Genomic DNA, 18,332 nt, shown 5'->3' on the forward strand with positions numbered 1-18,332 from the left:
TTATTAGCAGCATGGCAACTCAAAATTGACCAAAAGAAAAAACAAGCATTAGAAATCGCTTGAGATGTGTTGGAATTAGCTGTACAGAAAGTTAAGTGTGTGACTCTTTTGCAGCACACAGCTTCAAACACACACAAGCAGGCAGTATGGGGAAATATGCAGTGCACAACCACTCCCACTCACAAGAAAAAGGACACTGTGTCATAAACAGAAACACTCCCCTTTTCACTTTTCCTACAATATTTGTATTTGTGCACAGAGACTGGTTAGGTGGTGGGAGCTGCTGACCAAACATTCTTTTATAGATGCACTCGAGGTGGCCACTGTGAACTTTCATCTCAAACTGCATCTGCTCTCCATTACGACTGCTGATGATATGTTTACATTATAGAGAAAGACTGTGGCTTAGTTCCAGCTGATATGATAAAATGCTAGAGTCTACCAGCTATAACAGCTGGACCATCTTAACAACAAAGAAAGTTTTTAGAGTAGTACAGAATCCCCATGATAGCCGAGCATTTGGTTGGTGGCCAGAAGTGCTACAACTAATGCTAATTTTCCTTATTTAATAATTCTGTGAAAAGGACTGACTACATTTTCCTGAACACTCAAGAGTCTTGACTTGTCAAGAAAAAAGTCCAGTCCAATCCCTACTCTAGTGTGTGCATTCTTGTTTGAAATACATAATGTAATAATCATAAAAACATTTAAAATCACCCAAATGATTGCTGCCCTGGACTGATATGGAACACTTCACTATATACCACCATAACAGCTAAATATGGCCCGTGTCCTTGTCTGACCAGTACACTGTCCTGTAGGCAGAGCCTGTTAAAGCCCTGTGTCTGAGGCCCCCTTTATCAACACAGTGTACCATCACACTACTCAAACATGGAGGGCACATGAACACTCCTCAGTCTACTTAAAAAAACCAAAACCCCTACAGACACAGTATATGTATTGATTTCCAGTGACACCAGCTATGGGAAGGACATGTAAGTTAAAACAAAAAAATAATAGACACACACACACACACACACACACACACACACACAGTAGTAACAGATTACAGGAAAAAAAAAAGCTAGGGCTATTTCTGTCCAGTAATTTGAGCATGGCTCTGCTTAAGATAATAAACTTGATGTCCAACACAAGCACACACCTCCCTGCCTCCAACTCATGCAAAAACACACCAACAGAATACTGATAAGAAAAGCATGAGTGTATGGAATGAAAGAAAAGAAAAAACAAACACAACCTCCCAACTCAATACATAAAAAAAAATAATAATCCACAGCCTCCAACAGTCTGCCCACATCTGGGATGTTTGCATGCTTATAACTCTTTGTATTAGTGGTTTGACTATGACATTTTTGCATTATTCAATCCTTTACACCTCTCAAGTAAGAGCTATTTCTCTTTTTATTAGGTCACAAATAAATTACAGAGCCTTCTGATTGTTGCATGGCAAAACTATTTTTCACCAAATAAAAGTTCAAAAAGTAAAACCCAACTAATTAAAATGTATTTTAATTAATCTATATTTTATATCTTCCTTCCTTGCGTTTCTTAACTACTCAATAAAAGACTAAACGATAGCCCAAGTCTGAGAAATGTTTTAAGAGAACTGCAAATAAATTGGCTTTGAAGATTCCTTTGAAGACGTCTCAGCTGTAGAGGTCTTCAAAGCCCCTGTCATTTTCCAGTTGTGCTAACAGTAGCATCTCATGGGGCTGGAGCAACGAGCAGCTTTATTTCTTATCCAGAAACTAAAATGCCAACTTACAAAGCCATTTTTTAAAGTAATATGTGTAAAATATGTGACTTCTACAGACATACCAAAGTAATTGTTCCAAAACATGCACATAAACTTACACTTATTCTTGCCAATTCACTGTTTGAATCGCACCTTACTTAGACATCTTTTTAAAGAGCGTGACAGTTTAAAGACAAGTTCCAGACTGCACACGTCTTACTAAAGTGGATACTGTATATAGCATTTTAGATGGAAACTATATATGGTACCCAAGAGTATACATTCACACAATGATCCTGGACTAACAGGCCCACACACACACACAACTTACATGAAGTATGCTTGAAGCCAGACAATCAAAGAGACCATAAAGCATAGCATTAAAGGATTAAGATTCCTAAGAATAAATTATAATGTCTCTTTAAAAAAAACATTTATTGTGGACTACACACTGCTCCGTCGTGAACCTTCACCTTTAACTTCGCTAAACCAAGACATAATTTGAGCCTTGAGCAAGAGGACAAAAGCTTGGTTATAATCACTGGAAACTGTATTGTGTACACAACCTTTGGGACTTCTGGACTAACCTTCAGGATAGTTGTCAACTCCCACAAAATGCAAAAAGATATGATGACATATGACATGATGAATTAAAATTAAATGAAAAATAGGGTATGCGTAGAGGCAGGGCTTACTCGTGCTAGTTAGTTGGTCCAAAAATGAACACTCCAGAGATCGTTGTATAACAAACACTGAACATTTATTTAATTCCACAAACATGTTTCTTGTAGTAATTCCACAGCACACGTTCACAAATCATTTCCACTAAACCAGGTAAGAAACTGGGTGTCTCCACAGCTACACACTGAACTTTCCACCACTACCTTGTTGCTCTCCACAACCGTTAGCTCCCAATAGCTATGTCTGTCCTTTCCAGGAGCCGAGCTGCACAACTACTTTCGTACCTTCTATCTTTATTGTTTCCTTGACAACTGGTTAAACAAACTTAAAAGGCATACTTCAAAGGCAAACACACACGAACTAACCTTCCAATACACAACATAATTCAAAACAGAGGAAACCCTTGTTGGCTCATACATACCCAGGGGCCCTAATTGTGCTAACTTAACAATTACCAAATAAACTCACAACAAAAGCTAATTATAAACATTCTTATGGTCTTCTTTCTTCAGAGGTCACCAGTACTTGACAACACCGTAGGAGAACAGTCTTTACCACTGTCTCATACTGATTCATGGAGAAGACATACCTTGGTTATGGGTCTATCAAACCTGTTGGAACCTGGCAGACTAGACCATGTTCATCTTCCATTGTATGGATGATTGTCCAATCACTCACGAGCTTGGAGGTGCTGACTTATCAACAATCAACACAATGTCCCCAGGAACAAAATTTCAGTTTGCTTCTGTCCACTTCTACCACCTCTAGTGCTCTGGCAGATATTCCTTAGTTCACCATATACTGGACTTGTCTCCATCTATGGCAGATATATCATGTTTCTGGAAAATTCCAGGAGGCATAGATGGTTGAGTTTTTAAGAGAAGACGATGATTTGGCCTCTGTGCCTCCAAGTCATTAGGATCATTGGAAGGTGCAGTTATTGGCTGACTGTTTATGATACTTGGGCTTCACAGAGTAATGTCTGCAGACGTACTATATCCAAACGTTAATCTTTAAGTGTAGGACCGAGTATTTTCCTAATGGAACGAAATTAAACACTCCCATACGCCTCCATGGTGAAAACCAGATGGAGGATTAAATATCCATTTGATGCCACGCTGGATCAGCTTATTTTCTATTTTGGACATATTCCATTTTTCTCGTCCTTTTGATCCCACTCAACCCCAACAAAGTTCTTTCCATTGTCTGAACGATTTTCCAAAACCTGACCTTATCTTGCAATAAAGTAAGGAAATAAATGATAATAAACGAGTCCATTTCCAATGACACTGCCTCCACTAGGTAGGCAGACCTCCACACCACAGCTCGGGTAGGCAGACATGTAAATATGACACCATAACTTTTTAGAGGTTTTTTTACTTGTTTGATATTAAAAGGACTTAAGCAATCAACACCTGTTCTGGTAAATGGTGTTTCATCAGGTAAGATCCTTATAAGTGGGAGATCTGCCATTTGTTGCCACCCAGTTACTCCATGTAATCTATGACAGATTCTACACCTAGATAGAATTTTTCTGATTGCATTTGGAATCCAATACCTTTGTAAAGTAGACAAAACATGGTTGTGACCACCATGGCCTACCCTTCAGTTGAATGTCCTGCAGTATCAGCTCTGATACTCGACCCTTAGCCAGGATGGAAGGGTGTTTGGATTCCTCATGCATGGCAGCTTGGCTGAGCCTGCCACCTACAACGAAGAGTTCCATCTTGAAGCACTGGATTAAATTTATACATGTGGCTGTTCCTGAACATTCTTCCGCTAACAGGGATGAATTATTTCCACCTCTGCTTCCTGGAGCTCATCCGCAGTTAAGTTTTTCTTCTTGTTTTGTAATGCAGCATTTTTCTTTGAAGCTGAAGACATTGTTTATCTTCATGCCTTTCATTTCGGGCAATACTTTCAAATAGCACCTTTATCTTTCTGGACAAAGTCAGAAATGTAGCCTTCAATCTGAGTAGCCATGCCACAGCCTGTTATAGGCGTATCCATGACAACTAGTAATCTGTCAACTTTTGCAGTATATCTGCGCTTTCTTCAGCTGCAAGAACATTCACTGTGACATTTCTTTTCACCTCAGGATCAGCTGTTTCAAGCTCTTCCAGGTGCCCTGGATCCTTTGGCCATTTCTCGACTGACTGTGTGAGAAAGTCAATTTAGCCAATCTAGCAGATTGTGCCACTATCGATAAACAGACAATCTGCCTTAGACAAATTTTGCTCTTTCTCTTGATCACCCTCAGGAAAGTCATATTTAAACTGCTGACTCCTCCAGCTTGGCAACAGATATATGATTTAATGCAATCTCCATTACTCCATCTTTGGTTCTGTTGCAACCACCTTCTTTCAGTCGGCCATTGAATCTCCATTCAAGCAACATTAGTTCCAATCAACAGTTCTATTTCTGCCCTGATGAGAGGTATTTGCACCCCTTTAAGATGCTGACACTTCTCTACATCTCCTTGCTGTGGGATGTTGTCTTTGCTCACTGGAATATCCCTTTTGTGAAAAGAATTCAAAATCATTAAGCTCTATGGAGTTATTTGATCCCAGTCGGCTTACTTCCAACTCTGTTACCATGTTACTAGTCAAACCTTGTTTTCCCCCATAGTTGTGAGGAGAAGGTTAACCTTTTTCCCCATGAAGATTCAGCTTATCGAGAAGTTTATCTGTGCAATTCGTGGCTGTGCCGCCACTATCCAAGTATGCATACGAAGTAATTAATTTGTTGCCCTTTTTTGGCTTCACTCGGACAGGAACTATGGCCAGAATGCCCTTCTGTGTTCCCGGGCCCAGTATCCAAATGCAGATTACGTCTGGTGTTCACAAATCTGCTGATCGCTGCCTGTTCATCACTATCTACAGACTGCGTTTCCATAACATTTGTGTTTTCCTTGACTTTTACGGGAAGCAAAATAGGGTTCGTCCTTGGACAAATCTGGCGCTTTACTACCTCCTGACAGCAGGGTGGACATCAGTTGGTAAGGGAGTCGGCCACGGACCACAGGGTCAGTGGTTCAATTCCCGGCCCTTGCTAGACGGTCAAGTGTCTCTGAAGACCCTGAACCCGTAGAAATTGGGGAGGGTTGGGTCAGGAAGAACTGTGCCAAATCAACATGCACACAACGACCATGATCCGCTACGGCGACCCTGAACTCACGGGATTAGCCAAAAGGACGACTATCTCCTGATAGCATTTATGTCCTGGAGCATATGCCTTTGCTCTTGAGAAAATCTATCTTATCCTTGTGGAGAATTTGCTTCTTCACCCTGTTTTGCAAAAGGTACATCATCCCTTGCAAGTTGTCATTGCTAATGTTTGAGCCACCCGACACCACAGAGTCTTTAAATTTTCTGAATTTGAGCATTACCAGCAGCAAGAGCAGCACTCGTTCCAATTGTTCTTTCTTTGCTCCAACTTCCTACTTTTCTGCTTTAAGCTTAGCTTCTTGCTGCTCTTTAGCTGCCTTAAGCTTAGCTTCTTCTGCCCTTGCACATGGATCTGTGGGTGTATGTGCAGTTTATACACACGTGCTTCCCTTGCTGAAAGGCCTTAATCTGCTCTGGAGACTACTGTTCTGCCAAAGAACAAGCAGCACAAGCTGGCCCTTGCCTTTTTTGCATGCATGTAAGACCATAAAAAAAAGGGGCTACTGATAAACTATCCTTTGTACTTTGTACTACTCATTTGTACTTCTTAGCAAACCTTCTCTTTTTAAACACATTTTTTCGTTCATATGTATGAAACGAATGAAAAAAACAACCCATTAACACTGGATTGCCTTGTCTCTACAGTTTGGTTCTATTATGTATCAATGTTCTGTATCCTATCATTGACACATAACCGTGATCCATTTCTACCACTTCTCTGCAGTGTTCCTCTTGAATTCTTATCTTATAGGTCAGTTGCTCCATAACATATATTCCATTTACTATTTTTAGCCATTTTTCTTGAGTTGGTGGATGCAGCTTATACCATCTTTTTGTTACGGCTTTTTTTTTTTTACACTAGCTACTAACAATATTTTTAACAAATATCTGTCTTCTTTAGACACAGTATTTGCTGTCATATGACTAAAAAACAAACATTTATTTAATCTGCCAGTAGTAGACTGGTGTGTTCTCCACCCCCCCATGTGAGCTGACTCACATTTAAACTTAAAAAATGAACAAAGTGAGGTGGTAATACTAGCTAATGCTAGGTAAGACAAGCTAATGTAGCTAACTGGACAACTGTGTCACATGCCTCCAGTAGACTTAAAAAGCAGTACAGACTTGAGACTAGAGAGGGAGATAATCTCCTCTAACCACAGCATCCATCTGTGAGGGCCATCTGGAGATCACCTCACACTGTGTGGCCTACAGCAACACTGGAACCTGAACAGCATTTGTTGACTAATGGTTCAAAGTGATGGGTTTTTGACTTCGGCCATCACTCGATACCAACACACACACACACACCCTTTATCACAACCTCATGGTGCCTAAAATATTTTTATTAAGGGTGAGTCACAGATTTTCAATTTTCAATTCTTCTCCTCCAGATCATCTGGTAGCATAACAGGATGATATGAACTACTCTAGATTATGTCTGGATGATGGCAGGAAATCGGCTTAATAACATTCATATACATGTTCTCTCCAAACCATATCCACAGGAAGTTTAAAATCACTGAAGTCAACCTTATATTGTCCACTACAATTGAATTGGATAATATATCTTCAATCACATTTATTTCATGACATGTCATATACATGGAATATACTAATAATAATCTGTAGATGTGTGTGAGTTTGAGACAAAGAGAAAGAGAGAGAGTGAGCCTGTTCTCTCTCATGTGTCTCTTCACTGAAGAGACACATGACACTGATCAATAAGGGATGCAATCAATAACAAAACACACACACACACACACACACACACACACACACACACACACACACACACACACACACACACACCGGTTAGACAGTACTGTTCAGTATTAAGACCCGACACAGAACAGACCTTACCGGTCACACTCCCACATATTATCTTATTTTACCATTTGTGGTCTTGTCATTCTTCATCTCTACGTGATCACAATCTGGTCCCCTCTCTCCTCGCTACTATCCACTGACATGCAGACTTTTGTCCATCTGTACTAACCCCCCATCCCTCTACTGATAATCTACATCAGAAACCCACTCTCTCACAATGACACACACACACACACACACACCAGACAGATGTGGTGCTAAGCAGCACAAAGCCATGCTGAGATGGCCCATTCAAACATTTGTCCAGGCCCTCTGGGACGCAACGCAGATCAATGACCACTGAATAAATGACTCTGCCTTAGCACCTGACTCAAACACACAGTGCCTCTCATGGGATTTAGCTGAGGGGGACAGAAGGTTGGCCTTAAGGTGCTTTGCTCTTCATGTTTTTCATCTGGGCTCTTTGAATTCATCAGCATCAAAAGGACTGCAGATATTAATTTTAAGTGGCCCAACATTATGGCAAGGTCAGCTACCTTACGAAAAAACATGAAAATGTATTACATGCTAATTAAAATCTGAAAATAATGTGACTATGATTATAAACCCTGAGAATTTATAAACGTACAACACGTTTCTACACCTTTATTATTTTATTTTTAGTCAGACATCATAACTTCTTTTATTGTACTAAGCCATTGAAGCAATGCAGCTAAACAGTTAGCGGTGGAACTAAGCATGAATTCTAACCCTCCAACAAAAGCAAAAGCCATACATCTGGAAAGTGTTTAAAGCATTTTGAAATATTATGTCTTAAGTACTGTCTGAGATGATGCTTGAATATCTCATAGCACTCTCAAAACCCAAAAGGAACACTAGTGGCTAGCAGGAGTCAATGACAAAGGCAGTTAAAATTCCCATAATTGTATTTACTACCACAGGGTTATGTAATTCATTTCTTTTTAAAACCAACAAACCCAATGAAAAATTAAGTTCAATCCAGTGGCCAGTTTATGCACACTGCCTTATTCTTGGACTGGGCTAACTCTTCCAGTAAGACACAAGTTTACAATAGAGCAGTATTGTCCACTGATTAATGCTGATTTTCTTTGAAGTTAGAAAATGGAAAATAGAAAGATCACTTGACAGTAGTTTGACAGACTGCTTTTTATTGGATTGTGTACTTTTATAGTATGTCATAGTATGTAGGACTTTTTCCAAAAGCCTTGGAAAAGCTGTATTTTCTTTTCGTTTTTAAATAAAGCAAGTCTAGTAAGGTATTTTAAGGGCTGTGCCAATAAGTCTTTTATTCATCTGGATTAAGACCTGATGCTGGGTCACATTAGACTTGGGAGTGGGATATCAAACTTTCCTGGAGAAACTGGCTTCACAGACCACAGGTTATGTGAGTGGCATGACAATAGTGAAAATCCTTACCTGCTGTACATTCACAATTTGCCCATTTATTTTCACAAGCTGTGACACAATTATGTGTGTTTTTTGGAATAGGCATTAAAGTCTTATACATTGTTTTGTAACCTATAAGAATAGAAAACACACAAAACTCAAACATACACACTGCACCCCAACACACATTTATCAGATGAGACCAGCGGGCAAGACCCACCCTCCTCAGGGGACCTGCCGTGATGTCTCCACCCTGTTCAGTGCAAGTGTACGAATATCCCACGAGCGTGTGCGTTTGTGTGTGTGTGTGTTCGCTTATAAAAAGGAGCCAAGAATGTTTTTTTGTTGTTGTTGTCCCACACACCTCCCATACCCCATCATTACTGTCTCCAAAGCATTCAAGAAAGGGGCCTAAAGAGAAACACTGCTGTCCCATCCTCCGTGGCCTTTTTTCCCTTTCATCCACCACTGCAGCCACCAACCCCCACCCACGGCCCCCAGTTAACACCATGCAATTAGTGGCTATCCGCTCTCTTCTCTTTCACTGCCTTTATGTACTTACATACTTATCACTTCTAGACAGAACTCTGTCGTCATGTCTTTCCATCAGACTTTACCCACCTCTGCTTCCCTTTCAATCTCTAGTTGATCGTACTTTTTCTAACCCTGTCGTATTCTGTTTCTTTCCCTCTTTGTATCCAGCATTTGCTCTTCAACCAAAACTGCTGTGATGATGCCCCTGTGAAAGTGACACTGTAATTATCTTAACATGCCTATGTGACCACTTCCTGTCTTTCAGAGCCTTATTTCCTGCTCCCAAGGGCATTTTCTATTGGCTAAAAAAATGTTCTGGAATCTACGTCACAGTAGAATACATTTTCAAAAGCTGCAGCCTGTGAACAGTCGGCTTTTAGGTGGTGAGTTTGTTTTTTGGTTTTTGTTTTTTTGTGACTTCAATGTGAAATTAACAATAATTGCCATAATTGCTGACCAAAAAAAACTACACAAGTTGAAATAATCTCTCTCTCTCACACAGACAATCACAAAGCAAACCTCAAATTGAAATTTTATAGAATGAAAAAACTAACTGGAAAACAAACTTATATATTCTATAATTAGTCAGTGGTGTAGATTAAGTGCAGCGATGACAGAAGACAGACAAGTGGATATACAATGTGCTGTTGTCATTTAGCTGCAGTGGCTCTTCGCAGCTGGAAATTGGCCATGCAGCAAAAATAATAGAAACAAACTAAGCATCCAGTGCTCTGTTTTTCTCAGAAAATCTAATTATACACACAGCCTAACAAACACACACGCACACTGCCTGCTCCTCACCTGTGAACGTAGTGTAGCTGGTGAATAGAGTCGATGGCCATCACCATCTCAGCCAAGTAGAATTTGGCCATCTCCTCTGGCAGCCGGTCCTCAAACTTACTGAGCAGAGTCAGCAGGTCACCACCCACATAGTAGTCCATGACCAGGTACTTTAGAAAGACAGAGCGAAAGAAGGAAAACATGAAGAAGACATTCTGTGCCAGCACAGCTACTGACAGGAATATTAAAGAAAAATATTTAAAAGGTGCCGTAAAAAACATTATGTGTGGAATTATTTTAAATAAAGCTGTACAAGAAAGTAGCACAAGGGCTCCCAAAATACACGGCCCTTCTTTTCCTCACCCTGCTCCATTTCCCCTTGCCCTTAATTCCCACAGTATCATTATTACAGAGGGGTACTGAATCAGTGAATGTCTAAACATGTTATAACGTTTGAGAGTTTTCCTAAAAAAAATTAAACTGGGCAGGGCAGCGGTGTATATTTTTTAAAATCTTAGGGAGTGTCCAGGGCATTTGTTCTAATGTGTGGGAAACGGTATGACAAGCAGTCTTGGCATTTGCACTCAGGGTCAAAGAGAGAGGACATGCTGTCATGTCGGCGAAAGAATGGCTGCAGCAGCCAATGAAAGTGAGGAAAAGCTTGGTGGACAATCAATGACAAAGCTCCAAACTCCTCTGATCTTTACACAAATGTCTTAAGGCCATATCAACTTTTATTGCCCGGTTTCCTGCATTTCTAATTCATCTTATGCTTTGGAGTAAGATCCCCATGTCAACCTGTGACAGGTTACCAACCATTATTTACTGTATTCAAAAAGTGTAGTGAAGAGTAAAATAATAAAATGATAGTGGGTGTTGAAAGCGTTGAAATGTATCAAGTTGTGAAACTCAAAATGAGTCTTGATAGAAGCGATAAGGTTCCTGAGAAATGTTAGGTTGAACAACCCCGTGTAAAAAGAAGGGGGAGTATGCTGTGTTACCAGATTATTGTCATCCTGGAAGGCGTAGTGCAGGGTGGTGATCCACTGGCAGTCCCCGTTCACCAACACGTCCCGCTCCTCCCTAAAACAGGCAGTCTAAAGAAGACACAATATGCTTGTCAAAACTCAACAATGGGAGAGAATAGGGATTCAGTTTTCAGTTGTAGATGTTAGAATGGTCAATATACAATATACAGTATGGAAAGACAGAGCCTGCCCCCCTTTTAAAAAAACACACTGCATCATGGTCAGTGTAATAGCTTTTTTTTATTATTTATTTACAAGAAACACTTTTTCATGTTAAAGTGGAAGCATCTCTACAAAACTATCTGAATTAAGAACATAACTAGCAAAATAATTGACTGTACTGAGAATAATGTAACTCACCATCATTGTTGCACACAATTACTTGGATATCACCTAAATTCAGTGAATGTGTTGAAGTAATTGCAGCATAAATACAGCTGTATCTGGAAGGTCGTTACAGGTTTATCGGTATTCTGGCCAAAGGCCACACCGTTAAGACAAAAGAGCGTTCCAATCAACTCAGTAAAAATTATTTCAAAAGCAGATTTTGTCCATCCCCTTTTAAATCATCATTGAGAACTTTAATGTTTAATTACTTTTGATTATGTTGGAGAGATGTGTTTCCACCTTGACGTGAAAGAGAAGAGGGAAAAAAAAGGCTAAAAGATGAAAACTATCGAAATGGTAATTGTTTTCTATGTGCAATGTATATTGTGTGCGCCAGTTATTATGTATCAATTAGCTTTTTCATGCAGTTCATGAACTGCATGAAAAAGCCATTTAATGATGCAATTCTAGGCACATATACAAAAATATTTAACCAATATTCAGTCAGTGCAGCCCTGGACCCCTACTCCATCAACTGCAGTTAGAGTACCCTCTTAATGTAGCTCATCGCCATAGCCACACCACATGAAACTGCTTATACTATTGACAAAGCAACACACACACACACGGGAACAATGGAGGACATCACAGGAATGCTGTCTTTGATTCTTGGTATGCAGCTGCTTGTCACAGCAAGGAGTCAAATTTAGTTTCAGAAAAAGTTAAAGGCAGTAACACAAAAGACTCCAGATAAAATCTGGACCGTTTGTCAAATACTGATGAGTGTGGCTGCTTAAAGGCTCTGTAATGTTGTAATGTTTCTCACTAACCAAGTAGAAGTCTGCAGTGGTATGTCTGACTTTACTGTTTGGTATCGCCTCAGCTCGCTTGTTACTTGGATTAAAAAATGAAGTACTAGGTACTATCCATAAATTCTGCCTCATCAAAAACCAAAGAAAAGGAGAGTAGAGACAAGTAGAGTGGAACCAGTATTGTGCAGTAGTAAAGTGTTATTTGTGATACATCCATTTGGAGGTCAAAGGTTGGAATCTTCAACAGATCTGCAGGCTTGGAATTGAGAGGACTCAGCTTGATGATGTTTGGCAATTTATTTGCACAAACAGCAGTTGTGTCCATTTTCTGTAATATCCTCTTAAAACATAATACAAACAGGAACCTCTTTAAATAAAAAAAATGATTATCATGTATAAAGAAATCTAAATTTGTGATTTTACAGGGTTTTACAAAAGTTATCTGTAGAACAGAAAATAAAATATGTACTATATCTACAACATTGAAGCAAGAAGAAAAATTAATGTTCATTATGTAATTGTACAAGTGCATAAGAATAATGGTCCCAAAACTCTCTATATTACCTTGGTGCACTTTTTATTTAGACAGATCCAACCTCAAGAACATAAATCAACAATATATGGTTAATGATACCTAATAATCAAAATTTAAAAAACACAAGTTTGAAAATTTGTATGTAAAACATCTCTGGTGCTTTGATGAAATATATGTCAACAATGACAGTTACATAGTTACTGTGCACTGTCTAACCTACATCTGCTGCTCTATATCATTTCCCATGTAAAGGCATTAAAACACAGACACAGCAGGAATCAGTTTAGTCTGTGACGTATGAGGCATGAAGATTGAAGACTCAGGGGAACAAGAGGAATGTCAGTCAAAGAGGTTGATGAGTAAAACATGCAATGGTAGCATGTACATGTTTTGCAAACATGTATCAATGTATACCTGGATTTAATGGTTGAGGAAAGGAGTTTGGTACCCCAAAACAACACACAAACAAATGAATCATACCTCATAATTATACTCATCATTTCTCAATGATGCTGCACTTGCACAGTATCCATAACAGCAACAACAGAAGTTTGAATCTGGGGGGTGATATTTACCTCAGCTCGCTTCAGCATCTCCCACTTGTTGAGAATCTTCATAGCAAATACCTTATCAGTGTTTTTCACTTTTACGACGGCAACCTGCAATAAGACACAAAAAGTTGGAATGTTAAAACTGTGTGGCAGCAAAGCCAGTCAAAGAATGTGAAGCATGCCGAAAACACATACCAATAGGAAAAGAGCAAACAGATTTAATCTTATCCTTGAAGCAACAGTGGGAAAAAGGACAAAAACTGTGCAAAGATAACTCATGTATAATCATATTTAAATAGTACCACACACAACCTTTCAGGTGTAACTAGATTAGATACTTAGCACAAATTCTGCTCAAATGGTGCACACAAGCTGAGATAGTAAAAGGTGAGTAAAATGTAAGTATAAAGAAATCTATTTTTGATTGGAAATAGCACAAAGGCAACATATCACATTTTGCACCTGAGAAACTTTACCGTTTTTCTGCAAAATATTTGGCAGTGGAAATCTAATAAATCTCATTTCTCACTTTCAACATTTGATATTGTGTCTTTGTAGTATTTACCTGATTAATTTTCAAAATACTAAATATCAAAATGTAATAATGCTATAATTTTTTTGTTTCCCATCTACTTATTGATTAATGCCTTTCTTTCGAAGCTAAATGGGGATGTGAATACAAGAAGAAATACAAATGAAACAGGAATAGAGAAAGCAGAAAAAGGTGTATTCCAAAATTTGAAGGGGGTTGCAAGTTAGGAATATAGGAAAACTTCCACAATCAGAGAAAAGAAGAAATGGATAAAAGAAAAGTGGTAGGTGAAATAGCAAAAGAAGAAGTAAACAAAAGTAGAAAGAGGGAAGAAAAAAAAATTAAGGAAGCAGGAAGAATGAGAAGGGAAGGTGACGAATAGAAGCTGGAAATGTGGTGGGGAGTCACATAAGTAGGAAGTCAGCGTGGATCCTGAAATATTGACCTAAAAGGTCAACAGTTGTGCACAGTCTGGATCCACAGTCACACACAGACGCACAGAGCTACACAAATAGTCTGATTCATATTTCCTACTAACAGTTTTTGGTCCAGAAAATTAGGTCACTTTTCTAATCACTATGTCCAGTGATTTAAAAATGGGCACAAATCAATAGCGAGTGAATTTGTTTTTGCAGATGTGATGGTTTGGAAAGAGTGTTTTTAACAAAGTTAAAAATCTGCTTGTATAGATAGGTTCCCAAATGTTACCCATTTGTAATTTTTGATTAAAACAAATGCACATAAAGTCAACAGATGCCACATATATTTTATAATCTATGTATTTAGCCCCCGATCATGCATAGATGTGTAGACATTTAATATAGGCCACAGCTTACTTGAAAATGACGGATAAATTACAACAATCTCACAAACTAGCCCAACATTTAAACCAAACAAATCCACGAGCAAGTGACGCAATACACTTGAAAATTTAAAGTAAATAGTGGAGAGTTTAATAGCAATGCTAATGTTACGCTGTCAATTGGAATCATTTATCTTTCACACTGTGCACTGTGAAGTCTTCTCTGACCACATTCTTCCATCGTGTTTCCTCACACTGTCCTCTCTTGTACAGTCTTAACATCATAGCAACAGTCCACTATTTATTCACTCGTAATTGCTGACTATTAAAATGATAAAGTTCCTCACATCTGGCTTTACATTTGGCCAAAGAAGGAGCTGCAAAAGCTGCTGTGACAATCATCTGTAAGATGACAGCTGAAGCCCATATTTATCCGAATGTACTGTATGTCCTGGTGGATTTCCTTTAAGCTTTATTGGTCTGCTATATTGGACTAATCCACAAAGCCAAAATCCAGCTGTAATCCAGCTGGTTTTATTAAGAGTTAATTATGGTAAATGTCCACGTTTTTATCCAAAGCGCTTTACAATGTTGCTTAAACAGACAAGAACATAGTAAATGCACACACACACAGAGACAAGAATCTGAAAGTGCACAACACACACACACACACACACACACACACACACACACACACACGACTAGCCAAACAAACACAAGAACCCTATGCAACAGTGGTTTCTTTAGCCTATTAAATAAGCTGGGGAATGCTGCTAATGCAATACAATGATAACATTCCTGCAGTGTTTGGATTTCCCCTAGTGATCCCTCACCAGAGGAGAAGAGGAACACAGGAGGAAGGGAGAAGGACGAGGGGGGAGCGCACAGTTCTTGGCAATGCCCGACTGTTTTGGTTCTTTTTTATATCTCTCCTTTCTTTTTTATACTCTTTCCTTCCTTAATCTTGTCCTCCTGTCAGGACTGGGCCCAAGGCTGAGCTGATTTTTAAGTCACTATTCATGGTAAAAGTACGTACTGTTAGATGAGAGTTTAAACTGTATCACATTTGGTTTCATCCGGTGGGAACACGGATGAGTCAAATCACAGCCGTTAATTATTGTGAGAATGGCAAAGACTGACTGAAACCACACCACAGTATGACAAAGTGGCTACAGAACTGACAGACTTAACAGCCAAGGCCACAAATAATAAGCAAAAGGCTGCAGGCCAGTAAAATAATCTGTAGGTTAATGGCCAATAAAGAAGGACACATTTAACATTTATTGGCAACAAACTAACCCTACGATTGTTTGTATTAGGTGCTAATCACTTAGCTCCACCAGACTGAGCCACATTTGTTCTGTTTGTGGTTGAAGTCTTGATGAGAGCATTCTCACAATGAAACAGCAGACAAATCTGTATGTATACGTTATTCAGCCATAACAACATCACTACTTGGTAGTAGCATTTGCGTTCTTTTCTTGAGATAAGATAAGATAATTTGTGGATGTGTGTATCCTTTGTTTTTTTCCCTTTCTCACCTCCTGCTCTGTCACTGTGCTGCGATTCAAACACACACAAACACAAATTTCAGAAAGCAGAATTTAGTAACCAGGTTTGTTAAGTGCCAGTTTCCCAAATTACCCAAGAAAGCTGATTTCTCCAAGTACCCCAGTGACTTAGGTGCATGTCATTATCATCAACACACCGTTGATGTGGTGATGTGTTCCTGCGGTTGTATGGCGAGTTCTATTTATTTGATGAAGGTGCAAGAACTGATGTTTTGAAATACTTAGAAATTAAAATCTCATCATTGTCCTTGTGTGTACATTCTTTTAGGAACAAAACAAAAAAAACAAAAAAAGAGTCAACTGTTTTGACCATTTCTTTTATTCCTCGTCTTTGTGTTTACTATGACTGTAATATAAAATGGAAACAATCTATACCAAGTGTTTTAATAGGGGAGTCAGTGTCTCTCAGCTAAGCTGCATCAAATTTTCTATCATGTACAACTTGTACTAGCGCAGCTAACAGAGAAGAGGGACTGGAATGTTATCACAATATAGCACCATTTATGGGTCACACCACACTGCTAAACACGAACCCGAAACACACACATGCACACCAAAATGACTCATACACAAATAGCTGCACTCTTTGCAGTGGCTTAAACTGGGCACATTAGTATTTTGTGGTGGTATTGTGCAGGTACCTGTACAACTCTCCACCTTTGTTCTGTTCTCTAACATGTTTGTACAGTTGTGTGATAACAATTCCAGAGATTATATATGGGTTTGGAAGCAATAAGTGAGTCTGACAATGATCTCTTAACTGTTAAAAAGTGTGATCGTCAAAACAATGCCATGTAATGAAAACTTGATGGTTTTTGGGGGGTTTTTTTGTGCAGGATTTAAGATTCTTGGCTGAGGACCACAATACCTGTCCCCTTCAACATTCCCCAGCTTTGACATCATTACCTGAAACTCAGTCACAAGTGTATTTCTTTCTCCCTCCAGGCACACAAACAAAAAAAAACAAACATGAAGACCCATGGTGGATGTCCCACTCACACTAAATAATGTTCTATTTATGGGTTAAGTGTAAAAGCAGATTTCAAAAGTTTGGTTCACATTGCATGTAGAGTCATGCTCATGCTGACTACTCACTGCTGCTGGAATGCTGCACAAAGTAATATCAATATCAAAGGGAACAACACTCTTCTCTTTTATAACTCATAATGTATAAGGAAGCAAGACAATAGCCTTCTCCTGGCGGGTATTGTCCCAGAATTCTACTGAAAAATACACTGCTCAACTTAATTAAAAGGAACACTTCAGGTCTCAATGGTTAAAAGAAGTCATGTTGGATATCAATACTGATATGGATTGTGAAATATGCTCCATTGTTTATTGGTAAGGATAATTATCAACCATCAGAGGGCTCACTTTAAAAACACCCCAAAAATCAAAGTAAGAAAATAATGCGGCAGGTTAGTCCATTTTGCTGACATTTAATTGCAGCAACTGAAAATGGTACTCATTAGTTTGTACTGCCCCAAGTACTTGTATGCATGCCTGACAATGTTGGGGCAGGCTCCTAATGAGACGACAGATACCGTCCTGTGGCATCTTTTGTCCTGGACAAGGGCATCACTGAGCTCCTGGACAGTCTGAAATGCAGGCAGATGGCATCGGCTGGAACATAACATAATATCCTAGAGGTGTTTTATTGGATTTAGGTCAGGTAAGTGTGGCGGCCAGTCAATGGTATCAATTTCTTCATCCTCCAGAACCTGCCTGCATACTAGTACTAGACCAGTATATGGTCTGACAATGGGTCCAAGCATTTCATCCCGATACCTAATGGGACTCAGGATGCCGTTAGCGTCTAGCTTGTAGATGTCTGTGTGTCCCTCCATGGATACGCCCCTCCAGACCATCACTGACTTAACACCAAACCCGTTATGTTGAACTATGTTACAGGCAGCATAATGTTTTCCATGGCTTCTCCAGACCCTTTCAAGTTTGTCACATGTGCTTAGGGTGAACCTGCTCTCATCCTTAAAAGCCAAGGGTGCCAGGGGCAGACCT

General features: G+C 39.2%; 1 protein-coding gene across 8 annotated transcripts in view; it reads right to left on the reverse strand.

Annotated features, from left to right (window-relative positions):
* cdc42bpab (CDC42 binding protein kinase alpha (DMPK-like) b) overlaps positions 1–18,332 on the reverse strand; it is a 75,016-nt gene that overhangs the window by 30,648 nt on the left and 26,036 nt on the right. For all 8 annotated transcript variants that reach the window (XM_067482398.1, XM_067482397.1, XM_067482395.1 and 5 more), the window contains exons 3-5: positions 13,433–13,516; positions 11,157–11,252; positions 10,177–10,325 (exon numbers count right to left, since the gene is read on the reverse strand). In XM_067482398.1, coding sequence (XP_067338499.1) covers positions 10,177–10,325; positions 11,157–11,252; positions 13,433–13,516 — 329 coding nt within the window. The remainder of the gene's footprint in view (positions 1–10,176; positions 10,326–11,156; positions 11,253–13,432; positions 13,517–18,332) is intronic.

Source organism: Channa argus, chromosome 17, assembly GCF_033026475.1.
Source record: "Channa argus isolate prfri chromosome 17, Channa argus male v1.0, whole genome shotgun sequence".
Taxonomy (NCBI): domain Eukaryota; kingdom Metazoa; phylum Chordata; class Actinopteri; order Anabantiformes; family Channidae; genus Channa; species Channa argus.